The sequence below is a fragment of the Myotis myotis genome, unplaced genomic scaffold (genome assembly GCF_014108235.1).
Source record: "Myotis myotis isolate mMyoMyo1 unplaced genomic scaffold, mMyoMyo1.p scaffold_m19_p_5, whole genome shotgun sequence".
NCBI lineage: Eukaryota > Metazoa > Chordata > Mammalia > Chiroptera > Vespertilionidae > Myotis > Myotis myotis.
In genome coordinates this window covers 49513159-49540210 of record NW_023416357.1, presented here as the reverse complement: position 1 = coordinate 49540210, position 27052 = coordinate 49513159, and the positions used below count along the sequence as shown (strand labels likewise).

The window sequence follows — 27052 nt, the reverse complement described above, 5'->3', positions numbered from 1 at the left end:
GTATGTAGAGTTTCCACCCCTGCTGGTTCCTCAAACCACTACAAACATCCGCACGTCACTGCAGTGCTGAGTAATGGCAGGATTTGGGCTGGCTGATTTCACTACAGATTTTTTTTCCACAGGATATTTTCAGCTTCTTTGTACTAAATCTGTTGCAGGGTTTGCCCTTTTTAGCAGAAGCATGCTCTAAAATTAACATCAAATCTTATTGGAGATTACAATAATACAGTGAGAAATATTTCATCATACAACACCCCAGCGTCTGTTTTGCTTTACTAAAATTTTAGTCCATTTATTATACATTTTTAAAAGTCAGTTAGTTGTGAGGTTGGTAAGTATTTTCTAAGTCATCAGCCTTTTGTAATAACTATTTTGAATTTTCCTCTTTTGAGGAGAACAATTACTGAGATGATCGTGTATATGTTTAGTTCTCATAACGAAAATGCAAATACTGTATTTTCTAGGTGTCCCAAATATCAGCATGCTAAAGATTCCATTGTATTTTTTCCTTTGCAATTACATCTGTTGGTCAAATAATAAGAATTACATGTTCCATCCAGGTTATTATCCTATAGGATGCATAGCATCCATTCGAGCTCTCTATCTTCATGTCAGTTTTTAATGTAGGATTAAGATGAACAGATATGTTCTGATCTGTCTGCTCTAAGAACTGTGATAGATAGCCTGCATCAGATACCAGCAGATGATCAGTGATAGCTATAATTAGAATAGATATAAAAAATGCAGTGCGTTTGTTTTGATTCACAGGGAAGTAGTCGGGGTAATTGATTAAGGCCTTCACACAGCAGTCACATTGGGATTTGTTTAGCTATGTTTCTGCCTGGACCAAGGTGAAGGACTCCATGAACTGTGGTTCTCCAAAGCTAGAGCTGGGGAGGGGTCCAATCTCCACACAGGTGTGGGAGTTTAAACTAAGACGTGCCGGATGTGAATAGGAGCCACTCCTCCTCGTGAGGCAGTTTTTAATCAGCCATTTCCCAGGAGTAGCACACATCAATGAGCTCTAAGTCCTGAGGCTACCTTCGCTCAGAGGAAGGCCTGGGAACATCATTACAGAACTTGCGGTGGAGCATATGTGAAAAAATTAGAGCAGAAATGTAGGGGAAGAAAGGTTAACGTCAGAAGTCTTAACTTTGGTACTGCTCTTTCGGAGGGTCATAAAGAGATGATTTCAAATATTAAAAAAGGGATGTTACACTGAATTAAATGCCGATACGATATAAAAAAAATCATCGGAAATAAGTCAGATAAAAGTTATTATTGATTTATGTGAGCCAGAACTATTTAAACATGTTCGTTATTTTGGGTCCGTTTCAGCACCAGTAAATAAACAGGAAGTTGTGTGTGTGTGTTTTGTGAATAAGCACCACAGCCAGAGAGCAGGGCTTCAGGCGTCCTGCGTGGTACTTCAGTGTGACTGTCCAGTCACTCGTGCGCTGTGTCCCGAGTTAGTGTGCACAAGGAAATGTAGTTCCACTTGATAAGACGCATACGTCATTGGCTTTAAGAAAATAAACCAAGGTAAAGAATGATGTGTAAATGAAACTGAGAACATGGCACTTGGCTGTATGGAAGCCCATGAGCCATATGGCTTAATTGGGGCCAGTTGGGATCATTTAATGATTGCTGTCAGAAGATCAGATTTAATTCTCCTTATAAGAAGACCACAGTGGGACAGAGTTAAACAAATTGCCGTCAGAGGTTTCAGATGAACAAAGCCTTAATTAGGTTGATTAGGATGCTATAAAAGAGAGGAAGAGAAATAGAAAAATTGATGAATCGCTGGGTTTCATGTTGAACCATATATAATAGCAATGTCTGTATTTTGTGAGGTAGGATTATGGCATTTTGAATATTATATATATTAGCATGGAAGGTTCTTATGTAAACTTTCTAAATTTCTGAAGTTTAACTAGAGACAAAAATAAGTGACATTCCGTGTAAATAGCAGATGATTTTTCAAGCATATTATCCATAAGGTATAACAAAATATTGGCAGGAGAATTGTGTTTCTTCTCATTTCAGGTCATCTTTAAATGTTAAATAAATTGGGGAGACAAATAACAGGCAAATTATTTTCAAGTACATACGTTTTCAATCATTTAACGTAATATTTTAATACATTATAAAACAAAGCCTTTACTTAGGCTGTCCTTTTCACCATATCACAAACGCAATCATGTGATTATTTACTGGTGACAATACTCAGGACTACTCAGGTGTCTTAAACTGTATTCTTATTGTTTTATGTACACATTATGAAAAACTAAAATGTGTTTCTTTTTCCATTTGCTGTACTTTTGCAGGAAAATGCTCTCTCTGCGCACACCCACACACGCCCACACAAATGTATCAGTAAGGCTGAAAGGGGTGTCCAATACATACAGAGTTTAGAGAGAAAAAAATTTGTACAGTATCCCCATTTTAATAATGAAATATGATATATTAAAGAAAGATTAAGAAAATAATGAGCATAAGATTTTTTTCTGACAAGATCAAGAGATGCCTGGGAATTCAGATTTGTGTCATAATAAGATGAACATGTATAGTAGCAGCGTCGCCCACTGAACGCCTGGCTTGCTTTGAAGGCTGGCAATTTCGTGTCACTGATATTGGTGCTGCACAGTGCCCCACTTGCTTTGTTCCACAGCAGCAACAAAAAATCCAGCTGCATGTGCTCACTGAGCGGCCACAGCTGGGGCGCAGAACATGTTCTGGGATGCTAACCAGTAGCTCTTGCTTTGTGGTGAGGACGGTGTTGAATTCACCTTTGTGGGAAGCCCTGCCACATCACTACGTGGCCTTTGAAAGAAAAATTAGGAAATCAAAGACGTGCTAAAGTCCTGAATTAATTACTTAGGATGATGTGGAAAAACTAAAAACTGTGGTGTGGTTGAATAGCACGGGGCTCTTGACATATTTGAAACCATTTGGAGTTTATTTTGGCTTGGAAAATGGAGATGCTATTTAAGCTGCAGGGTGGGGGGAAAAAAATCCAAGACAAAATATACCACGGGTAACCGTGGCAGGGCCTCCCTCCTGTTTATTAAATTGTATACAACGCAATGCAGTTGTGTAAAGGTATGTGTCTCCTACCTTCTAGAGCTGTGTAAATAAAATGATTCATGTCAGTGTTAATGGCAGGTTAGGCCCGCTTATTAAATTAATTGCAGGGGTTTTCAAAACGAGTCCCTTTTTAGCCTTATTATATTTCTGACATACATTTCATCTCCTTTTGTCCTTGGGGAAAGATATTAAAGTAGGACTAGAAGCATTAATGTGGAGTTTTCAGCAGCCATGGTCATTGGGAAAATTGATATATTTCCCTAGTTATTTCTACTTTTGCAGCCTGAAGCTCTTCCATGACTGATACTGAAGAGAAACTTCTTAATTTTTGTAACCCTGTAAATTTCGTCCTCCTATAGTGATTATTGTTAATGGGTAAATGAAGCATTGCCTGTTAGCAGGTTTTCATCGTTAGCTCTGCAAAGTGAGGTCTTCCTGGTGTACGGAAGGGTCACTTGGCAGCCTTACTGTGCGATGGGACTGAATTTATATTTCAAAATGGAAGCAGTCTTACAACAGTAGGCTGGGGACCCAGCCTGCTCTGTACCCAGCACTCACCTATAGCACCAGTGTAGTGAACATAACCATCCCGCAAACGAAGAACTGCATTCCCACCTTTCTGTAGTATACAGAAACAGAGGTTCCCAGGGATTAGTAGTCACTCAGCTTTTAAGTTCAAACCCTGAGGTTCCTGATTTCAAAATTCATTCAGCTTCCACTTCTCCGTTTAAATTATTCTTATTCAATATATGAGATGCTATATAAACATGACAAAGGATTAAGTATCAGGTTATCAGTTATCAGTCTGCTTCTGTATAAGCAAAAATATGAAAATGTTCTTAGTAGAAGTCATTAAAAATAGTGACTACAGCCCTGGCTGGTTAGCTCAGTTCGTTGGAGCATGGTCCCTTACATTAAAGGTTGCAGGTTTGATTCCTGGTCAGGACACATACCTGGGTGCAATCCTTGGTTAGGGCGTGGGCGTGGGGGGAAGGGTGAGCGGTGATCGATGTTTTTCACATCACTGTTTCTCTCTCTAAAATTGATTTTTTAAAAACATATCCTTGGGTGAGAATTAAAAAAAAAAATAGTGACTGCAGAAAATACCCGAGAGATTAAAATCTTAAATTAATTTATTAATCAACTAATAGTATCATCCTACTGTCTGCCTGGCACTGGGGTAGTGACTGGGAATACAAAAGTGAGACAAGGCATACCTGGCCACAGATGTTGAGGAAGAGATTCAATTTCAATTGTGACAAGTGCTACAAAGGAGGACATAGTGCGGTGAGTCCTTTTAAGGGAATTTGATGTGATCGGAAGAGCACAGAGTACTTTCTGAGGAGGTGAGACAGAAAGGCAGAGAAAAGTTGTGGAGATACAAAGGGATCGAAGGAGCATCCCAGCAGAGGGAATTGTATATGCAAAGGCCCTGTGGTAGGAAGTAGTTGGCAGGCGGTAGGAAGGAGCATGGCAGGAAAGATTATCAACATTATTTATTATTTGCATATGTGATATTACACTGAAACTTGAAGATGACTCAGAATTCATCATATTGGCTCTAAAATGGGATAGAGAAAATAGCTGTTTGGCACAATGGTATTTATCCAGCAGATAAATGGCTGTTCTTTTATTACCCATTAGAAAATGAGTCTTGGCTATGTGTCTTTAAAATGAACTCATCTAGGGTAATACAACATTCTGTAGGATACATGGTAAGCCTAGACAGATATGGAGTGACTTTCAAGACCAAGGAAATATTACCCAACTCATAAGACATCACACAGTCAAGGAGCAATAAGAACAATAATAATTATATCTTTTAAAGTTCAGAATACCTCTTAAGGAAAAAAAGAGTAAAAGTTCTACTTGTTCCTTTTAACCACAATATAATTAGATGTCTCATATGTCTTTCAAACATATCATAAAGTAGAAAGTTAAATGTATCTAGTTGCACCAAAATGAGCCACATTTTCCACTTCAAGTAATAATGAATCATTTAATTGTTTAAATCAGTCATACCAGACTTGCAGCCACTGGGATTTATAATCCTTTTTGTCCCTTAATAAGTTTCCAGCCTGTGTTTACTTAACAGTATAACTTCTTTTGTGATACAGTGTGTTTGGTTCTCAGCCTTGAGTTTTTACAAAACATTATCTGAAGATGCTAGTTGGTGTCAGTAAAAATGTGAGTGAATGAAAAAGTTTTTTTGCCAATACAAGTAAAAGAAAACCAGAATTATTTTTCTGCAAAATTGACATCACATATTTTAGCATTTTATCATTATTCATAGACTGTTGTTATTTAAGTGCCTGCATTGTGCTTATTATAGCAAAATACACGCTTTGCAAAGATAAGTTTAGCAGGAGAGAATTAATTTCTTCCCACATCTTTTAATGTGGCATGGCAGTTTCACTCTAAGATCAAAACACATAACTGAAGGTTATGTTTAATTTCTAAATCAAAGTGTTGTGGGAAGATGATTGAAATCTGAAGATGACTCAGATCACTTGATATGTGGTTTTCTTCCTACAGAAACCTTATGGTAGACTGCCATTTCCAGGTTAGAAAGAAACTAACAGCGATGCGATTAAAATAAATAGTTTCACTATATACTGAAAGTTTGTTAGTTACTTTGGCTCATAGTCTGAATTTTTTTAAAAGAACTTCAAGGGCTTTAATATCATAGGAATCTATTCTACCCACCCAGTCTATGTCCTCTTTTAACCATGAGGACAAAGAAGTAATCACTTTATTTTACCAACATTGATTTTGGGGGGCAATTTTTGTGATTTTTATATTTTACCAAAAATATGACATATCTACATGTATTCATATGATGGCTTTTTCACTGCATACAATTCTTCATTTGCCACAAAGAATAAATTAAAATTATGTGGCCACATTAACTCTGATTTTTCTCAGGCATGATAAATAGTAATCGCGATATATCTTCTCCACCGAAAGTGAACTTGTTGGTTTTCTCATCTCTGTTTCTTAAAGCGGTCAGGCAGAAATACTGACCTAGAGCTAAAATTGATTTTTTGCAGGTATTTTAAAAATAGAAATTAAAAATGTCCCCGTGTCTGGATTTCACTCATTGTCCCTTATCTGAACCTCTCCAAGGCCTCTGTGTGGGGTGTGCAGCACAGCACACTCAGACAGTTCAGCTCAGAGAAGGAAGTGAAGAGTTTTGGTTCCCATTTTACACTTCTGGAACAGTTTAGGGAAGGAAGCACCTTTACACCTTTTATTGTTCGTGGTTGCTGACATCATATCCTTCCCTGACCAGTCTGTGCGTGTTTCCTGCCATTCTGTCAAGACTCTTCTGTGTTACTGGGAGGGATTTGTAGGAGGCTGGGAGGGAGGGAGGGAGGGAGGGAGAGAGGCAGTAAGAAAAGAGGGAGGGAGAGAAGAGGGGGAAGGGAGGCGGGATGTGTATATCACTCAAGGGAACTTGTTTATAAGTGAGAGAGCCAGTGGGAGAAGGATCTTTAGCATCTGTCCACAAGAAATTCTTCTCTACTTGGGTCTCACACCACTTTGCCTTCATGTGTCTGCTTATGCCAAACTCAAAGTGAACGGAAGCCTTCCATGCTGAAGTTCCCCTTTTTAGTAAGCAGCCTGATTTTATTTTTCTCATATTTAGGTTGGCCAACAGAAAAACAATGCAGAAGACTGGAACTCTATAGAGTGTAACTGTGGTAGAGAATTTCTTTTTCTTTCTATTTTTTTTTTTTAATTACTGATTGTTTCTATGGGACTCTGTCCTTTTCCAAGAAGGCTTCTTTCATGTGGAAAGAAGTAGCGGCAAGCCTGCTGGAATTATTTTAAGCTTATGGTTGATTGTACATAATCAAAGTTTTCAGCATAACTTGAAATTCTACTACATGTAGTTTAGCTATTATATTCTTTTCTTCATATGCATACAAAACAATTTTACAGATTAGTAAAGTTATATAATCTCTTTTTCATCCTCTCTAGGCTTCCTACAAATGAATACTTGAAACCAACCTTACAATATAATTTTTGCATAAAAATTAGGTTAGAGAAATTGTTATGCTAAGAAAACAGCTACTGAGCTGTTGTTGACCTTCCTAACTCTCTGAATTTTTACTGACAGCCTTGAAATGTCGTGACTCACAATCCAATGTTCTAAGCCATGTGTCCCATGACACATTTCTTCAGGAAAACAGTCACATCATCACCACCTAGTATTCTGCATATATACTTAATGTAAAATTTGCATTGTAGAAATGTTCAAAAGGCACACTTGAAGAAATATTTATTTTTATGGAAAAAAGAAAATATTTTAATTTTATTGAAATTTATACTTGCTTCTCTATACATTACCTTGCATATTTCAAATAGAGAAATATATTCAGTGGCATTTTTATCAACTATTATATGTATGTACATCTATATGTGTATATATATATATTTGACATATACATATAAATGTTTTCTGTTTTGAGAATTCAAAAAAAAAAAAATCCTTGCTTTGCTCTTTTTAAAAAGTGTCCCACATTACAAAGTTGTGAAACAACCGGGTGGTGATAGGGAGGAACTCTTCTAAGTCTGGTTCATCAGGAACTCTCTCTGTCTCTCTGAGGAGGCTTTTTTCTCCAGCATGTTTCTCTACTTGTCTGGTTGTGTGTATTTTGAAGTCGGGATCTGTGGAAGTTCTGGTCTTGTCTGCCTTGTCGCCACACTCTCATCTGTTCACCCTGACCTTCCACCTTAAAGTGAATAAGCGCTTAGGCAGGCATAGTCCTGTCAGCCACTGGTGCCACGGGCCTTAGCTAAATGAAAGAAAGGAAATTGTCCCATTTGCATTTGCTGTGGATTCATGGGTTGGCTTTTCTGTAATAGAGGAAGCCTGGTTGTGTCTGAGGGGTCTTGCACATGCATGGGAAATGCCATTCTAACGTGCTGCTTGCTTCTAAGGTAAGACCATAGGAAACACAGGAAAGTTGCCCAGTTGAGTGATATTTAAGACCATTTCTAAAAATAGATAAATGGACAATGGTAACAGTGACTATATGATGCAATTGTGCTTTGTGAATTTTTTTGTATCTTAATGTGATTTAATATGTCTTAGAATAGCCAATTTTTTCATGTATGTTTGTCAAATGCATGTTATTTACTAGTATATAACTCTTGAAAACTTTTGAACTACTTCCAACATTTAAAATTACCGCTAGAGTAATAACTAGTTTTTGGTGAGCACTGTGTGGTCATGATGTTACTCAATACATGTATTCTCAGCGGCAGGAGTGAGCTGCAGTGTAATAGAAAGGCATTGGGCAAAAGAGAATGGATGGTCTTAGTACTTAAGCAGCAGCTAATCCACCAGAACTAATTATATCATAATAGCTTCTCCAATTAGATCATCAGAAAACTTAAAATTAAAAAAAATTACTCAAGGTGATAAAGAATTTAGAAATTAAGTTAAAAAATCAAAAGAGAGCTGATGATCAGAACAAGTATATAACAGCTTTCCTGTTCCAATAACTTTGAATTGGAGCCAATTAATCCATTAAATAGCCAGGACTTTGGATTAACATTACATAATAAATGTGGGAATTTACCAGGTTGGTCATCAGACACCAACTAAAATAAACAGGGAAATACTGAGCAATGTGTAAAGTAGCTGCGTTCTTTGACATGAGATGGGATGGAAGAATTGAAGCTGTTGTTTACAAATGAAGAAGCCATTGTGGAATGCTTTCTTGTTAACTTCCACATTTCACGGCAATTCACTTTCATTACATTTAAACATTTTCAGATGTACTTTAAAACAAAGTAAAATATATACTTTTAATACTCTGGATTTTCTGGGTTTACCTTATAATACTGATATTCATTTCATTAATATTAATTCGTCATCTAAAGATATCCAGTACATAATAGCAAGTTTCTGTAATTTTGTGTCTTACTCCCCAAAGAGATATGACATGTCTTTTTAAAATATTTACATTTAAAGAACTGATAGCTTATTATAAAAAGTGTAGTTATACATGAAATAATACTCTGATTCTTTTCTTTTTATGAATGATTATCTTTTTGGATTCTTGTACTGAAGATGTAGCTTAAGGGCTTTCAAAAGGACAAGATCTCACTGCTGAGAGCTGCTGGTTATGTAAAATTAAATATCCCGTATGCTTTTTACAGTGTTCTCATAGCGGTGACTTTTTAAAAGTAAGATGAAAGGATTTAGATTTGAATTAGTTGACATTTACATATATCAAATAGCACTTTCATAATCGTCCATCCTATTTGCATAACGAGGGACATTATCACCTCTGCTGTCAAAACACGAGATTGTTTTCCCTTCAGAAATGAATTAGCTGCCTGCTTAGCATACACAGGTACATAAAGGTTCATTAACTCTCTGATTTAGGTAATTTTTCACAACAGAAGGGTGCAAATAGTCACCTAATTTTATTTTAAAAATATTAAGAAATTCTGTAAAAGATACATTTCAACTGTCGGCCTTTAAAGCATAGTTTTCATCATTTAAATGACTTGTTAAATTACTTATGAGATTATTTTCATTATAAAAACAAACGGATCCTACTTTATGTGCTCCTGCATGTGACATACCATGAACTTTTAATAAGCACTTATTTTCATTCATTTGATTGGCTTCCTGCCATGTAGTTGTTGCTTTTTAATAATTAGAATATGAGAGTTCTTCTGAAGCTGACTTGCTGTTAAAGGGGTACTGAGTTTGTGTTGTTGTTCTTCAGCAGGAACGAATGCAGGAATTTGGGAACTGAGCAGTGCAAGTGCTGAAGAAGGAGGTTTGTTTGGAGGAAACAGGAAAGAGAAAGAAAAGGAAGGAAAAAATACATAATTTCAGGGACGAGAGAGAGAAGAAAAACGGGGACTATGGGGAGAAAAAAGATTCAGATCACGAGGATTATGGATGAACGTAACAGACAGGTGAGTGGGGAAAACTTTTTTGTGTCATTACTTAACATGGACTATTTATTACATTTCCCCCAGATATGTTAAGGGTCCTGAGAACAGTTTGAGCTTAAGAGAAGTGTCAGTGAATTAAACATGGCCAGTTCAAGTGCTAATAGTCTCTCATATATGTAGGGTGTCCCCCTAAAAGTGTATACACATTTTGAATAATTATAAAGGCAGTGTTTATTAAAATACATTTTCAAAGTTGAGCTATCAGCTGTTTACCTGTGTATACATTTTGGGGACACCATATATATGTAAAGAGAAAAAAAATCACATCTTTTAGAAATGCAGTTTACATATTCATGATGATTCACTTTTTACTTCAACCTGAATTCTAAGTGCAAGCTGTACTTGTGTAATATAAATAGCTTAATAATCAAGAGTTAATAAGCATGACATTGCTACAGTGCACGCATCATTGAGCGAAGATATTCTTCTATTCATGGGCACAAGGCCTTTTGTGGTCATCTATTTAAAACGTTTATATAATAAGCTAAATATCCTGAAGAAAATCGCTTTCATTCTATTCACAGGCTTTGAAATACATCCAAAATATTTAACATGACCTGACAACAACAACAAAGAAAATACCCACATAAAATATTAATTTAAAACATATAAGCAAGAAGTATTAATTCGTACCATTTTCTTTAAACGCTGACTTTTGTACACAATAGAGGCAGATGATGCTATAATTTTTTTCTAGAACTCCTGTGATATCTGTGTGATACAATTGATCTTTTCTAAAGACATTGATTATACATCCAAATGCTCCATTCAGCAGAGTTGTATATCATGAATATCTGTCATTTGACTCTATTTTCCTTCATACTTGGAGAGAGTGGATTTAGCTAGGCCATATAAGGAGAGGTGGGCGGTTTGTATGTATTCTGATGTTAAATATCAAATAATGATTCCTGGGGGAAACTACAATACGTCAGATCACAGCCATTGCTGTGGATAATGGAACCTATAAAGCAGGCATCCCTTGTTCTTGGAAAAGAAGAATCTTTTTGCTTTTGCCCCATTTACACTAGGGAAAGCTTAAGAGGGCAGCTTTGGAGATGCCCCACAAAACTGTAATTTCCCCCAAATAAAGACCCTCTCTCTCCTGTATCATCCCTTTCTATCTCTTTGGAACACTAAGCAAGACTAGAACTGATTCATGGTTTAAAATGTTACGTTGCTACCTGTGTAAATTAAAGTGGATAGAAGTCGTTATTTATGCTGTCAAAGCCAGTATGCTATTAAGAGGTAAAGAAACTTTTTAGATTTTTATGTTTATAATTCCTTAAATTGTTATATTCAAGGTACATATGACTTGAAATATTTTTAGCTGAAAATTAAGCTAAAGGATGACTAATGCTAAGATTTATAATGTATTTCTTCAGTGCTTTTCTTACATATTGTTTATTGCTATGGGTCAAGCCAAAAAGCAATAATTTTTTTCAATATAAAACCACAATATTTTTACTTGGTTTATAGATTAAATTAAAACGGAAATATTGAACATCATGTACCATTGACTGCTTGGACCCAGCTATTTGGACTAGAATTTATTTCAGTTGTAGTCAAAAGTTATATGAATTAGCACTTACACTTCATTAATAATACCAACTAATTTTTAGGCTCATGAAATCCATCATATCTTTTGCTTGCAAAGAGAGAAGAAAATTTGTGCAGGTGGAATTCATGAGCTTTTATTATGCTTTATAAAGGAACATAAAACTCACACAGGGACACATGAATTTTAACACCATACTTTTGAGCTAATAATTGAACATCTCTTCTTAATTTAAATATAGTTGTGTCTACAGATGCTATAACTCTCACCTATGTTGGAAGTCATAGTAACTTTAAGAGAAGAAAAAATATCATTTAAATTCAGCTTAGTTTATTTTTTTATTTATCCTGAAGACAAATTTCTTATTTTATCCTATAGAATTTAGGATCTTTTTTTTTTTTTTTTTTTTTTTTTTTGTCTTTAGGTACAGTAGGCCCTTTAATTCAATACTCTTAAATGTAATTAGTAAAATTGAAAACTTCCATGTTTTAACATGTGTTTCAGTGGCTATCTTAGATGGCCATTGGCAATCTTCAACAGCTATCTGTCTTACAAATGTTTGTCATGTGTGCCTCTCACCTACCACAAGAGTGGTCCTGAGAACCATTTGGGAGAGAGCTTAAAAGAGGTAGGTCACGCCGAAACCGGTTTGGCTCAGTGGATAGAGCGTCGGCCTGCGGACTGAAGGTCCGGGTTCGATTCCGGTCAAGGGCATGTACCTGGGTGGCGGGCACATCCCCAGTGGGAGATGTGCAGGAGGCAGCTGATCGATGTTTCTCTCTCATCGATGTTTCTAACTTTCTATCTCTCTCTCTTCCTCTCTGTGAAAAATCAATAAAATATATTAAAAAAAAAAAAAAGAGGTAGGTCACTTCTAATAATCAACCCTAGCAAATCTGCTAAAGCGTATCAGACGAACGATGGAGGCTCCCCTAAACTGGGCTTCCTTTAAGCTATGTGTTCATGAGTTGAAAAGAAAAAGTTAACTGCCTTGCCCTTGTGAAGCTTCCCCCACCGTAGCCTCCTTGGCGGAGCCTCACACAATGGTTCACAGTCACCTTTTCTTAAAAGTAGCGAAAGCCGGCTCTGCCATTGCAGGTGTTTATTTGGCAATACGGAGAACTGGGTGTTATTTTTACAGAATAAGAAATACTGGCGTAAAGTGTGAAATGAAATATTGCAGAGCGGATGTGATAAATTGTATATCATTAAGAAATAAAACTGTTGTAAAACAGAGCAGCTTACTGTTTAAATTGAATTTTGCCCATATTTTATCTTTCATAATGGAAGGAGGGAACAGCTAAAATTCAGAAACTCCAATTGATATATGTAATAGTGTAGGGGAGGAAAATATTAACAGCTTTTTAAATTTTTAAAAAATTTCCCAGAGTTTCTAAGTTTATGAAGACTACTGAATTTCTAGCTTAACCAAGATGGGTTTCTTAAGCAAGTATATAAAAATAAAATAAAATCCTGAATTCTCAATTTGCCTTGCAGAAATTTTCAGATAACTTAATAAAAGCAGCTACAAGTTCTGAGAACTACATATATATTATTTCATTTAATCCTTATCCACCCCATTTACAGCTGAATAACTTATTAATTTTTTTAAATATATTTTATTGATTTTTTTACAGAGAGGAAGGGAGAGAGATAGAAAGTTAGAAACATTGATGAGAGAGAAACATCAATCAGCTGCCTCCTGCACACCTCCTACTGGGGATGTGCCCGCAACCCAGGTACATGCCCTTGACCGGAATCGAACCTGGGACCTTTCAGTCCGCAGGCCAATGCTCTATCCACTGAGCCAAACCGGTTTTGGCAATAATTTATTAAATCAACAAATATTATTAGATTGCAATGTGCCCAGCATTAAGATGCAGTGGTAAACAAGAGAAATCTCATCCAGCTTATCAACTGCTGCAGAAGTCATCAAACTTTTTCTGTCAAGGGCCAGATAGCAAATACACATACAGTGTCTGTCTCAACTACTTGTCTCTGCCCCAGTAATGAAAGCAGCCATGGACAAAATGCAGGTGAATGAATGTGCCTGTGTAGAATAAAACTCTACTGATAAAAAGGAGGTAGTGGGGGCAGGCTGGATTTGGCCTGTGGGTCGTAGGTTGTAGGCCTCTGGCCCAGTGGGATGAGTCAGCCATGAAATATGCAAATATATAACAAAGTTTTGTTCATATGTGTTATGAATGAAACTATGAAAGTGCTATGAATGAATAACAGGTGGTACTTTATTTAGATTGGGGGTCAGAGAAACACCTCTCTGAGGAAATGCTAAAGATGGGATCATTAAGATAGTGAGAGTCAGGCAGGTGACAACATTCCAGAGGAAACAAATGAGGAAGCTGAAGAAAAGCCCCTGGAACTTGACTTTGGTTCATATAACTTTAGAGAAATGAGAGAAAAGATTGAATTTTAGGCAGAGGCCAGATCATGCAAAGCTTTGAACTCAGTCAATACCAGGAGGTGGCCAAAATTTGAGCCCAAATCTTTCAGATTGAAACACAAAACATGTTTTTCTCAAATCTTCTTCCATCCTGTATAACATAATAGCTAAGAACATAGGTTGAGGTCATAGCTTTTCCCCATTACATCCCGCTGCACCCAGTATAATATAATGGCAATGAGCACGGTCTGAGGAACACACAAACCTAGATCTTGTCCCAGTTCTGCCACCTACCAGCTGTATTTCTCTCCATCAAGCGCCTTAACCTCTCTGAACCTCATCAGTTCCCTCATCAGTAGTAGATTGAGGATTTAAAAAAAAATAGTACTCACCTCATTGGGTCATTGAGATCGTTAAATTAGGGGATAAAGGTAACATATCTAACATATAATAAGTGCTCAATAAATTTCTTTATTAAGCTATTCCTATTAAGACACATGCTCTTTGAACCATGAGTTGTGTTATAGTTAATGTGATTTCCACGCAAGCAACTCCTGCTCTGTATAGTACGCTGAAGAATTGTACCTGAACTTTCATTTAACGAGGGCTTTACCTTAAAAAGAGTTTCAGGGAGATGGAAGGAACGTGGAACAGAGTAGAGCAGGAGCACAAAGGAGTCTTTAGAAGCAAAAGGGGTGAGAGAGTCATTTCAGATCCAGAGCCGGATGATGGAAGAGGATGGCTGGTGGACAGGAAGCAAAATGTCTTAAGTTCTTTTCTGTCATCAGATCTGGCACACTAATAGTTTTTGCCAGCAAACAAAATTTTATATAATTATCTGTGCAATAATTGGAGCACAAGTTAAAGACAATTAGCAACATTCTCTTGTTAATAGAACAGCAGAATCCCCTTATGGCTAAAAGGAATTCAGAGTTCATAGCTGTTAAATTTTTAACTTTTTCTCTTGAGATGTATCGATTTCCTCAAGTGACTCTCTTTTAAAAAGAAACAAAGTTTACTCCATTTCCTGTTTCCCACTACTTTAGATTAATCTTAGAATGTTGGCTAAAATTTCAATAGGATTTTTACTGTAACGTTCATTCCTTCAAGGTGATAGATAATCCAGAATACATATCAATAACTAAAAGGGCTAATTACAGTTTTAAATTTGAGAGTCATACCCCACTAACCTAATATAATATTTGTTGAAATTGAGATAGATTCACTCTTTAAATGTGAGGATTTGGGTAATTTGGAAATACAAATAAATTGCTTGTTCAAGAATATAACTCTGATGAATTGTGAACCATGCGTTAAAAGAGCAAAGTAATCTAGTCGCACTGTTTTCTTTCATCATCTCCACAAACAAAACGTCCAGACTTGTCAGTTGCTTGTATGCATATCAAGTAAGTGAATAGTATTTGAGAGGAAATTATACTTTAAATACTATGGAAGAGTTATCCATGTTAGGCAATGAATATCTGGAACCTTGTTTCAGATCAAGTGAATAAAATGTTCCATCACTGCAAGTGTTGATGTTTCTCCCTCTAAATCCAAAATAAACCTGCAAATACCTCATAATGAAGACTTTTTTTGCCTTTTCCCCCCTCAGTATTATTTCTTAACAGCTGGCTGCCTCCCCTAAACTTATATTAAAATTTTTATTAAACTCATTTTATAGAAATAAAATTAACATGTATCATAGTAATATATCAGGACATCTTAGAATTGAATTATAGGGTATATTGATGCATCCTGTGGGTGCCCACTTAAAGATTCCCATGCAGATAAGTTAAACCATTCATTCATTAACCTTCAAATCACCAAGGGAAAAAGGTTTTGTTGGAGTTCCTGGTGATGAAAGAGACTTTTGAGAATTTTCAAATCAAAGAAAAGTGCTCAGATGTCTAACAGCCATGATATGAAGCCGTTCATTTGTGTTGTATTCCTAGCAATTTGGAAACAGTACACAAATGGTCTCCCCCCGTACAGTTGAATCATAGTGAAATGCACTACACACTTACTATACATCCCATAGGTGTGAAACCTTTTATATTTATGTCAGCTAGATCTACTCCTCTACTGCCAGAAAAATCCCAGGAAGGCCAAAATGCTAACAAGGAAAAGGAAACTGTTCCTCTAGAATTCCATCACTAGATTTAAGAAATAAGCTCTGCTTAAACGTGAGGGCTTCAAGACTTTTTGTTGTTTGCCTAATTTGTGTATCTCATATAATTTCCAGCTAAAACTGTAATTTATAAAAATTCTGAGGTGTGGGCTTATTGTACCTCAGTCATTTTGTGTGCAGGGTTGACATATAATAGCACCTTCCACTTCTGTGAATGCATGCACACACCTTGTCTGCTACAAATCGCCTTTGGCTTTGCAAATGCACAAACTCTGTGTGACATCGTATTACTGACAAACCAACACTAAAAATATTAACATTATAAATAGACCACATAAACCAAAATGTTTCTTCCAAACTGTAGATTAAAGAACATGTTGATTGTCTCAAAAGCCATGCCCTTTGCAGTCTAGACTTACTTTAACTTTGTAATTTATTCACTTAAAATGAGCTCCTTCAAAAATTATCATGGTGAAAAATATTTTGCAAATTTACATCCCAACATACTCTTATTGAAGACAATTTGGAACACCGACCCTCCTCCCCTAACCCCACCCCCCACCCCCGCCCCGAATAATGACTTTGGTTTAAAAAATTGCATAGTTAAATTGAACCAAAGGAAATTTCATAATATAGATATATATTTACATTTCTTTGAAATACATTGGATCACTAATAGGAATAAGAGAATCACTCTAAATGTTTGGAAATTTGACTTAATTTTAAGTTGGAGCAGTTTAGCTTAAGAAATCACTAACATTTAAATAACATTTCAACAAATGTAACTGTTTGGAAACTACAGCGGAGACAGCCTCCTGCCTTCTGTCTTGCAAGGATGGATTTGGAAGGCCCTGAGGGAGAAAATATTGGAGTTAGGCGGTAAACGTGAAGCCATTGTGGGAAGGAAGAAGTTACACTCTTCCTGTTATGACAGGAAACGTAGACAAATGTGCTTCCTGAGCATTTGCTCAGCAGGGAATGCGGCAGTCTTTGACCTTTACCTTAGGTACATTTTGGCTTTGTTAAACTAGTAAACATGTTTTGCCCCCAAAATATGAACCTGGTTTATTTTATTCTTCTCAGATTCAAATTATGTATTTTATGTATATGAGGTATGGAGAAATAGAGGTATTTATTTTATGACTGCATCTATAGGTTGGATTTAGAATGTAAATCATCCCTTTATCAAACCAAGCAGACCTGAACAGCACATACAAAAAATTAAAAAATATATCATGCTATAGTCTTCTCTTTTTAAAATCCAAAACATTCTTAGGCTTAAAAATGTACCACAATAAAATCTTTTAAATCCCGGTAAGATTAATAATTGTAGCTCATCCTTCTTCCTTTGCCTCATGTAGACAAATATATCAGGAATCAGCTATCACAAAGTTTAAAACCCAGACTCTATGAGTTTGTTAATAAACACTCAGGTTTATTAATACGCATTTAATTATTTAATTGTAACCCATCCATTGTGTTGTTTTTGTTTTAAAATAGTGGGCAGTGCTTAAGATTTAAAGTTTTATTTGGGGGTTTGGGGTGTTGCCTTAGGATGAGGGGTTGGTAGAGCTCTAAATTCCGCACTCTAAGCCCCGTATTTTAATCCTTTGTCATGTTCAGAACTTTTGGAACTACTGCTCAAAACCCTTTTGGACATCCCTGCATTGCAGGGAAACCCGCTCAAGTTGCTTGAGGCTAACGAGGACAATAGTCCTCTTTGCAGCCCGAGTACACTGCCATCCCGTCCTCGCAAGTTATGCTGGAGGGTTACAAGCACATGGTAGCAGTCTGCTTAAAAGAGTCCCTCACTGCTCTTTAAAGAGCCTTTCATTTACCAAGGCAGGCCCGTCATTGTATAAAGGAGCGCTTGTCTGGAATACAAGTCTGCAGTGGCATTACTTCCTCCCACCGAGAGTAATCATCAAGCCTGAAGCTCGCAAGCCTTTCTAATGACAGACTGAATTAAACAAAATAAAAATTGAAGAGGAATACTTTAGAACAGTTGTACCATTACTTACTGTCAGGAACAAGCCAAAGGAAGAAAAAAGAGCATTTAAGAGGGCATTTCCCTTTTTTTCAATTAGAGATTGTCTTTGCAGACTCTTGACTCCATCCCTAACCCTTTAAACACATAGGAAGACCCTAGTGGCTCTGAATTAGAGAGTGCATTGTGTCTCTGAACTGTCCGTCTTGTCACTCATTAGTCACTCCATTTCCTTAACTGGAAGGAAACTGATTATCAAGATGGGGTGAGGAGGAGCGGATCTAAAATATTTTCATAGGATGAGGGTTATATTCATCATTACTCTAGTTAGAAAAAAAAAAGATGAAAACTCTAAACTTTGAAAATAGAATTAGCTGAGTATATTAATAGTCCCAAATTCTGTTTTTCTTTTCCCTTCGAATTTGCTTTTTTTAATTGAAAAAAACTCTTAGATTTATCTACACTTAGATTTTTATCATAGCATTCTTTTACAATAAAAGGAAAATTTAAGATAAATAATTGCTTTAAGACATCCTTAAAACTTCTTCACCCTGTATCCAGTTGTTCGGAATCATTCTTCAACCCAGAGTCATCAATGCCTGAGTTTGTCCACAGGGTACCATCTTCTGTGCTAGCAAATTAACTGAAAAATGAAATGTGTTTTTTTAATTGAATTTATTGGGGTGACATTGGTTAATAAAGCCATATAGGTTTCAAGTATACAACTCTATAACACATCATCTGCACACTGCATCATGCACTCACCACCCAAAGTCAAGTCTCTTTCTACCACCGTCCCAAACATTCTAAAACAAATTAACTAATATTACTTTGTGAGTTAAAGAAATGAGTAAAACATTGTCTGCTCATTGAGCAGACTCACTGAGCAGTTGAATTAAGGCCTGGGGCAGAGGCAGGGGTGGGCTAGAAGGGGTCAATGGGAAAAAGGGGACATATGTAATACTTTCCACCATAAAGATTTTTTTTTAATTATGAGGACCATAAAAGGAAATAAAAAAATAAAGTAAATTTTAAAAAGATTAGGTCAAAGGTATCTTGCTTAGTGGAAAGAAGTATTAGGGACCCGTAGATAAAATTATTGTTGCTTCCCTTAGTAATTATTGTGCCTGAAGTAATTTGGTGTTAGACCTCAGTGGTTCTCATAGATGTGATAGCCGATGTTTCCAGAGTCCTTTTGCTTTCATTTGATTCAGGACCCTTTCCTATAAGGTGCAGAGACTCCCACAGTTAACATACAGGAAAGTTCTCCTGAGGTGGCTTTATGAATGGAGCTGGGATTAGGAGGGTGAATGGAGGAGGCATGTGTGTGGTGTGGAGTCTCATTATTAAATGTCCTTTCCACTACACAGTAGTCAAACTAATTTACCTGCTCCTGTAGGAAATGGTGCAGGGGTTGTCCTCTGTTTTTAGAGCTTGTCATTTATACTGCCTGTGCGTAAAGCAAAGACCCACCTTTTTTATTCTGTTGAGTAAACAGAACTGTATTTGCTACCAACCAAAAATGTTTCTCACTTTGTGAGATTTAAATAAACAGCCATAAATATAGAACTAGTATGTGCCCACTAGTGATGCCTGTGGTTGTCACGGGCTTTAGTGGGAACGGCTGGAGGTCTCAGGGCAGAGTTTCTGCAGAGTTCACACAAAACAAGCTTTGGTTTATTGTCAGACCTAGAAACCAACTTCTCAATTTTAGTATTATTAGCATTATTTTTTACTTTAACCTAGGTAACTACCCTTACATTAATTAATATGGCATGCACTACTTTGCTTGTACTCCTCAGAATTGCTGACAGTTCTTAATGGACCTGTACACTGCTCAGTGAGCAGTTGACCGGTCCATGCTGTTCTGAATTTAACCCCCTGAAGTGCAATTATCTAAAAGAGGGAAAGAACCCTGACTAAGGGAAAGAGAGATGAACTTTGTGTGAAGAAGGTTCTATTTCTAGTTCAACCAAGGGACTAGTTTTGTGACCTTTGTAAGGCAATGCATGTCTTTGTCTACAGCCTCCTCTGAGAAATGGGGATGATAAACTGTGCCAAATAATAACTTTAAAGAGATACTGTCGAATGTAGTGAGATAACTTATAAAGTCTCTGAACTTCTTAGGAAACATTCACCAAATACAGTCAATACTGTTATCTAAATACAACTATAAGAAATATGATATGCTCCAATTTCACTAACAAACCCACACACACAATTTGATCCAGTCTAATTTATATCATACTTAGTTTCACCAAAGTACGTTTTACTGTAAGTCAATATGACAGCCAGAAAAAAAAGAAAAATATGTGAAATTTTCCTCTCTCGGGGGCAAACTTTCTATTCACATAGTTTAAGCATGCATAGAAATTTCTTTTTAGCCATTCATTTAGCTTGCAAAAATTCATAATTCTCCATCCATCTATCCATTCATTCATTCAACAACTATTTAGCCAAGTATTGTTCTGGGACTTTGGGTTATGAGATCAGACAGGAGATATTTTGGGCTTTCAAAGAAAGCTCAAGGTCTACCTGAGAGAGAAACTGATCTAGACATAATAATGGTAACACAGGTTGGCAGGTCCTAGGAGAGCAGTATGTAACAAGAAGTGACTGAGCCTGACACATCAGAGGAAAAATACTGCATACCTTGGATAGTGTTTCACTGACAACAAGTCACTTACATATATATATATATATATATATATATATATATATATATATATATATCTTAATTTAAGTCTCATAACTACTTTGTAAGATGCCTGTTATTAACTCCATTTTACAAGTGAGGAAACAGGGTTCAGGTAAGTCAAACAATTTACCTAAGGGCACACAGCTTATAAATGTCAGAGCTCAGACTTGATTTCCAATTCCCATATTTTTACCGAACTGCCCAGTAATGATGTATATATACTGCTTTAAAAATAATAAAAATGGTTGAGTAATGTGAATTTCCTATTTTATTAATCTGGATAATTTTTCTATGCATTTTCAGCACTTTGTATAATTTAACATTGTCTACTCAAATCTTTTACAGTCTCTTCTAACTACAAAAAGTAGTTATATCTTAGTAGTTATACCCCATTTATATATTAGAATATGGAAATTATAGATGATTATGATAATATATTGATGAGGTTGAGTAAGCAAAACATAACACATTTTGTAGAATGAAATTGCAGAAATGTATTTTTGTTTTGAACCATAATCTTCCCCTTGACCCAAAAGTCTATGCTACCTAGGCATAGAATCTGAGCATCCGAAATCTGGAGTAGATATTTTAAAGGTCTCTAGTCCAGCTTCCTGTTGAGTTCAGAAACACCTTCCTTGATATGCAGCTTTACTTGAACATATTCAGGAATGAACTACTTCTTAGTTCATGAGACTTGGTCCACTCACAGACAGTTTTCAGCACTAGATTTTCTCCTATTTGAACCTCTTTATGATTTTCAACCATACTTTCTAATTCTCCATAGAACAAAACAAAATAACTCATTTGCCTCTTGTCTTGGCCACAGGTCTTCAGATTTGGGAAATGTTTGGCATTTCACTTTATTTTTGGCATTTAACTCTGTTTTCTGGGTTAAACATTTCAAATAACCTTAAGATTTCTCAGATCCTACATTAACCTGTTTGCCATCCTATAGCCTCTCTAATTTTGTCAGTGTCTTCTTAAAATGTAATTCTCAGAACTGAATAGAGTTCCAATAATTAGTTCTGACTAACAAAAAAAGTCATTAGAATAATTAATTCCCACATTGGAACACTATCACTTTAGATCCTTTTCCCCCGAAAGCAGCTATCACATCAGCTTTCTTCCGACCTGAGCTCGTGTAATTGTCTTCTTTAATGCGAATGAAGACTAAGATTGTCTCCGTTCCAGCTTGTTGTTTATGGCCCATCTTGCCAGTCTGTAGAGGGAGCTTTGGATAGAGCCTCTACTACCTGCTGGGTTACCATCCAAATTTATGTTATATGCTTGCCATCTACATCTTCATCTTAACCACTGATAAAAATGTTGCCTGAGACAGGAAAGTTACTAAACTCTGTGGCCCTGTCTAGAGACATTCCCTTAAACTCAACACTGACCAATTAATTCATATTTAAATTATCAGAATTACTGCCAGCCAATCTCAAATCTATAATGTTGTGATGAGGATTTAATCAAACACTTTGCCAAATACATGCTCTTTGAAAATATAAACTCGTTAGAAAGTTCAATAAATGTTTGCTTAACAAATGCAGTCATCCTGAACTCCTAGATCCCTCCCTTTATATCTGTATCCTGTGATTGTAAAATTAAAATTTTATTTTCACACTTTTCCCTCCTTCCTGGTGAGTCATCTGGGCAAGGAATAAAGGCTTTTCTCTGAACTTCATGAAATATCTTTTTCTTAAAATCTAGAGCATATATACATATGTATTTCTCTCTAGACATTCTCTGGTTTCTCTGTTATATATTCCAAGGTGGAATAGTTCCTTTCTCTCAAGCTTCCTGTCTCTAACATGTTACACTTTTAGTAAAACATATATACCCCAAATCTCTTGGTTTTTAGAGATTGTCTAAAAGGCATTCAGACTTTAACATAGAGTCTATTTCCATTCCATAATCCACTCCTTCCACAAACATTCATTGAATGTCCACCAGTCAGAGCCTGTGTGAGGCCAGAGTGGGGGTCTTCAGGGAATTCAAAAGCCAGCAGGAGAAACAGACTGATAAACACCCAACTCTGGAATATTAGAATAAGTCTCATAACAAAGGTTTGTAAAAGTTCTAGAGGACAATAATGAGGAGGAGTGAGTTTTATCTCAATGTGACAATGAAAGCTGCAAAGAAGTTGGCGTTTAAACCAAGCCCTGCAGTATGATGGGAGCCTGACAGAGCCAGATGGAAGGGGGAGGGGGTGCATAATACCATAATCAGTTTCCATTAAGTACAACATAAGAATGTCTGGCGAGGGGCAATGGGTGGGGTAGGAGGGGGACATCTGTAATACTTTCAACAATAAAGATAAATTTTAGAAAAAAGAAATAAGCAGAATCAAGAAAGGGTAGTTTTATGGAAACAGAGGGAAGCTAAAAAGAATTTTTGTAAGAAGGGAGTTGTTAAAAGTATGAAATAGCCCTAGCCACTTTGGCTCAGTGGGTCAAGTGTCAACCTGCAGACTAAAGGGTCCGGGGTTTGATTCCGATCAAGGGCACGTACCTTGGTCGGCTGCAGGCTCAATCCCTTGTCCAGTTCGGGGCACATGTCTAGATCAGGGCATGTGTGGAAGACAACCAATTGATGTCTCTCTCTCTCTCTCTCTCTCTCTCTCTCTCTCTCTCTCTCCCCCTTCCTTTCACTCTCTCTAAAAAATAAAAAAAATCAATGGAAAAATAGCCTCGGGTGAGGATTAATAATAAAAAAAAATCTTTAGAAGTTTTCATGTTCATCTTGATTAGATTAACATCTACTATTATTTTCCTTCCTCAGTCTAGAGAAAAATTTGTTCAGAAAACAAAAACTGAAATCACCCAACACTAGATAAAAGTATAATTTTAGATCACTTACCTGTGATTAAAAATATAACACTATTAGCCAATAATACATTTTATTTAAAATAAAGAAAATTCTTTTTCAACATTAAGGAATTAAATGACTATTTCTTTCTTCAGCCCTGAGAAAGAGACATGAATAAGGGAGATACATGCAAACTAGAAGCCCCACAGTACCTAGCACAAAAGTCTGACATAGAGAAGGCTCAGTAAATATTGCTTAGCATAAGGTTTGGCATGTAGAAAATGCTCAATAAGAATTGCTTGGATTGAATTCTGTTTATGTAAATAGATTTTCCTAATTTCTTTATGACTGAATTATCTGAAGCTGTATTGAATGAATGTGCCTTTTCTCAATTTCAAATTCTAATTTCAGCTCCTGAGTTATACCTAGTAAGTTCTAGAGTAATTGTCGATATTACGCTAGGCCTTATGCTAGGATTTAAACTTGAGGTCACTATAAAACCTAATGCTGAAACATCTTAATACATCTTCATTACAGTTGGGGCTGTTTCAAGAGGTAAAGAAAAAGCATAAAATGGTCATTACATATACAGAGTCATTTTGCTTCCCCTGCATGTATTAAGTCTCTCTAATTCTGAAAACTAAATTTCAAGTTCTAGGGCTAATGTAAATAACATTGGCTGTATCCTCCTCTCAGTGCACCTGGATTGTCAATGTGTACTGGGATGTGTTAGTTACATTTCAGCTTGGAAAAGAGCATCTCTTTGCCTACTGACCGTAAAAACAGCTTTCCATCTCACCTAAGGCTCAGAATGTGGTCCTGAAATAGAAGAAGACTTGCCCCCATCACAAACTATTGTCACGTTATGAAAAATGTATTGATTGCAATATATTGTATATTTAAGCATAAATGCTCTGAATTGCAATCTGTCATTGAATGGCATATTTTCAACGAAGAGTAATATCCAGGTCTCTTTAGAAAACTTCATGCTTAAAAATAATTTTATCTAACTATGAACAATGAGAAAAAAGCATTATAAAATACATTTTGAGTATGCTATGAAGAATATGAACATAGTACAGAATTAAATGTAGAGCAATTAAGATTTTGAAGGTATTTTCTTAAATGCTTCAGTATAGTCATCATCATTTCAGTTTGCAGTTTTAATGAAAAGAAACTATATGCACCAACTCTTTTGGCATTATCCAGCAGCCTGCTTGGTTATACAAAAGTTGAGGAGCACCTAAAAGTAAATACAAATAGTGGCTTTAATGATATTTCTGTGCTGAAATGTACTTTGATGGTGAGTGTTGTAACGTGCTAAATTCTGAGGTTTCAGTACAACAGAAACCATACTGTATTGAGACATTCCACCTACAGTTTGTGGTCATGAAAGTCTGATTAAAAGTGGTTTTAGGTATATGAAAGTATTTAGGGTCAGTGCCTTCTATATTGAACCTACTTTGTAGCCTATTTCACGGAACAAAATACCAATGTGCCGGTATATTTGCATAACTAAATTGCATCTAAAAGAAATATTAAAAGACATTTTGTATAAATCTATATGATTAATGATTATGTTTTTTTATTCATTCCAAATGACTGTCTTTATTTAGCTCATCCTTAATACTGATTAGGGCTCATCTGAATGAACCAGAATAAAACATTTTCTAAATTAATATGATAATCAAATATTAAAATAAAACATTAGCTCTATTTTGTTAGAAGCACTTTAGTAAGACAATCAATAAAATAAAATAGAAGGTGCAACATTGGCAATTATTACAAAGAAAAATTGTCTAAGTTGAAGTGTAACTAACATGTCCCAGTATATATTGACTAGCTATGTGGGCTGGTAAATACCTAAATGCTGTATTTTCCAAAGAGTGGTCAATGGGGATTCTATAGTATACCTTATCATTCTATAAGGAATAATAAGATCCTCAAATAGCCTTCATCAGTAGACTCTTCAAGCCACCAAGACCGATATATTTTGTAAGTTCTTTTCTCTGTAAGTCAGCTCAGAAAGGAATAGGAACTAAGATTTTTTTGAGCTTCCAATTTAAGCACAAGGTACTGTACATACGCTATTTTATGTAATCCTCACAGAAATCCTGAGTAGGTGTTCTTTTCATTTTACAGATGAAAAATCAAACTCAAAGAAGTGAAGTGAATTTCTCATGACTAGTAAATAGCAGATTCAGCCTGCAAATCCTGGGCCCCATGTTCTTCCCTTTCTACCATGCTGCCTTCAATACAAATATGATAACACAATATAATAATTTTAAGTATAGATTTATCCTTTTAAAGTGCTAAAAAGTTCATGGGGAAGTCTATCACATAACTTTATATAGCATACATCAATTTGATATTTCTAAAAACTTCACATAATTATTTTTCCTGTTTAGTTTTGTTGTACTAGACATCTACCATGTGCCCATCCGTGTCTGCTGTTCTGGGGATACAGCAGTGAGCAAAACAGAAAATGCTACAGGCCCTTGTAGATCACTGCAGTGGAAGAGACAGACATTAAACAAATGATCACACACAAAAATACACAAATTGTAAAATACAGTAAGTGCTACTAAGGAAAAATAAAGGATGATGGGTAAAACAATAAGTATTAACCAAAGTGTAGAGGAATGAGGAGACTGGGGGGCCAGGTTGTCTGTCTGCTAGTCCACAGTTCCTCTCAACACATTTATTTAGGTGTGTGGGATGCGGGAGGGGCGGGGATTCGGAGCTCAGCTGAGGTTTCTGGTTTGGGTGCCTGAGTTTATGTTGAGATGGGGAATCCAGGAAGGAGAGCAGATGCGAGGGTGAAGATAATGAGTTTGTGTTTTGGGGGTTTTGAGATTCCTAGGACACTCAGATACACTTAGGACTGGAAGACATCCATTGAGTGTCTAAAGACGAAGAGAGAGAGAAGGAGTAAGAATCTAGATATAAGAATTACACGCAAAGAGTTAGTAGATAAAACTGAGCTGACTTCTGCTAGATGAGTTGTATAGGAAGGTGAGAAACAAAAGTAAATACTAGTCACCTCTGAAAACAATAAATCAATTTAGTCACCATTATCCAGCATATATGCCTCAAGAAATTTAGTTCTGAAGAAACAAACATCCTGTAGGTTTGGGAGGCAGGTTAAACAAAATTTAAAAGGTTTCTCGGCCTTCAATATACCCACGTGCCTCATTTCCCAAATGTATTGGGCCACTGAACTTTTTCTACTTAGGACTATTTTATGGAAATGATATTCTACAGAAGACCTGCTGGGAAACACTGGATCATGTGAGGGCTTATAATTAAGAATGTTCATGGTTTGGGGTAGGCAGACTGACGTTTAATCAAAGAGAGGACTGAAATTGGGAATCGTGAAGTAGATGTTTGCATTTGGC

At 36.2% G+C, this 27052-nt stretch overlaps 1 protein-coding gene across 12 annotated transcripts in view; it reads left to right on the top strand.

The window, feature by feature from the left end:
• MEF2C (myocyte enhancer factor 2C) overlaps window positions 1-27052 on the top strand; it is a 158987-nt gene that overhangs the window by 59267 nt on the left and 72668 nt on the right. For 11 of the 12 annotated variants that reach the window (XM_036308177.1, XM_036308182.1, XM_036308180.1 and 8 more), the window contains one exon: window positions 9840-10035. In XM_036308177.1, the coding sequence (XP_036164070.1) occupies window positions 9982-10035 (54 nt within the window). In that variant the 5' untranslated portion in view covers window positions 9840-9981. The remainder of the gene's footprint in view (window positions 1-9839; window positions 10036-27052) is intronic. The other variant, XM_036308171.1, reaches the window with a different exon arrangement.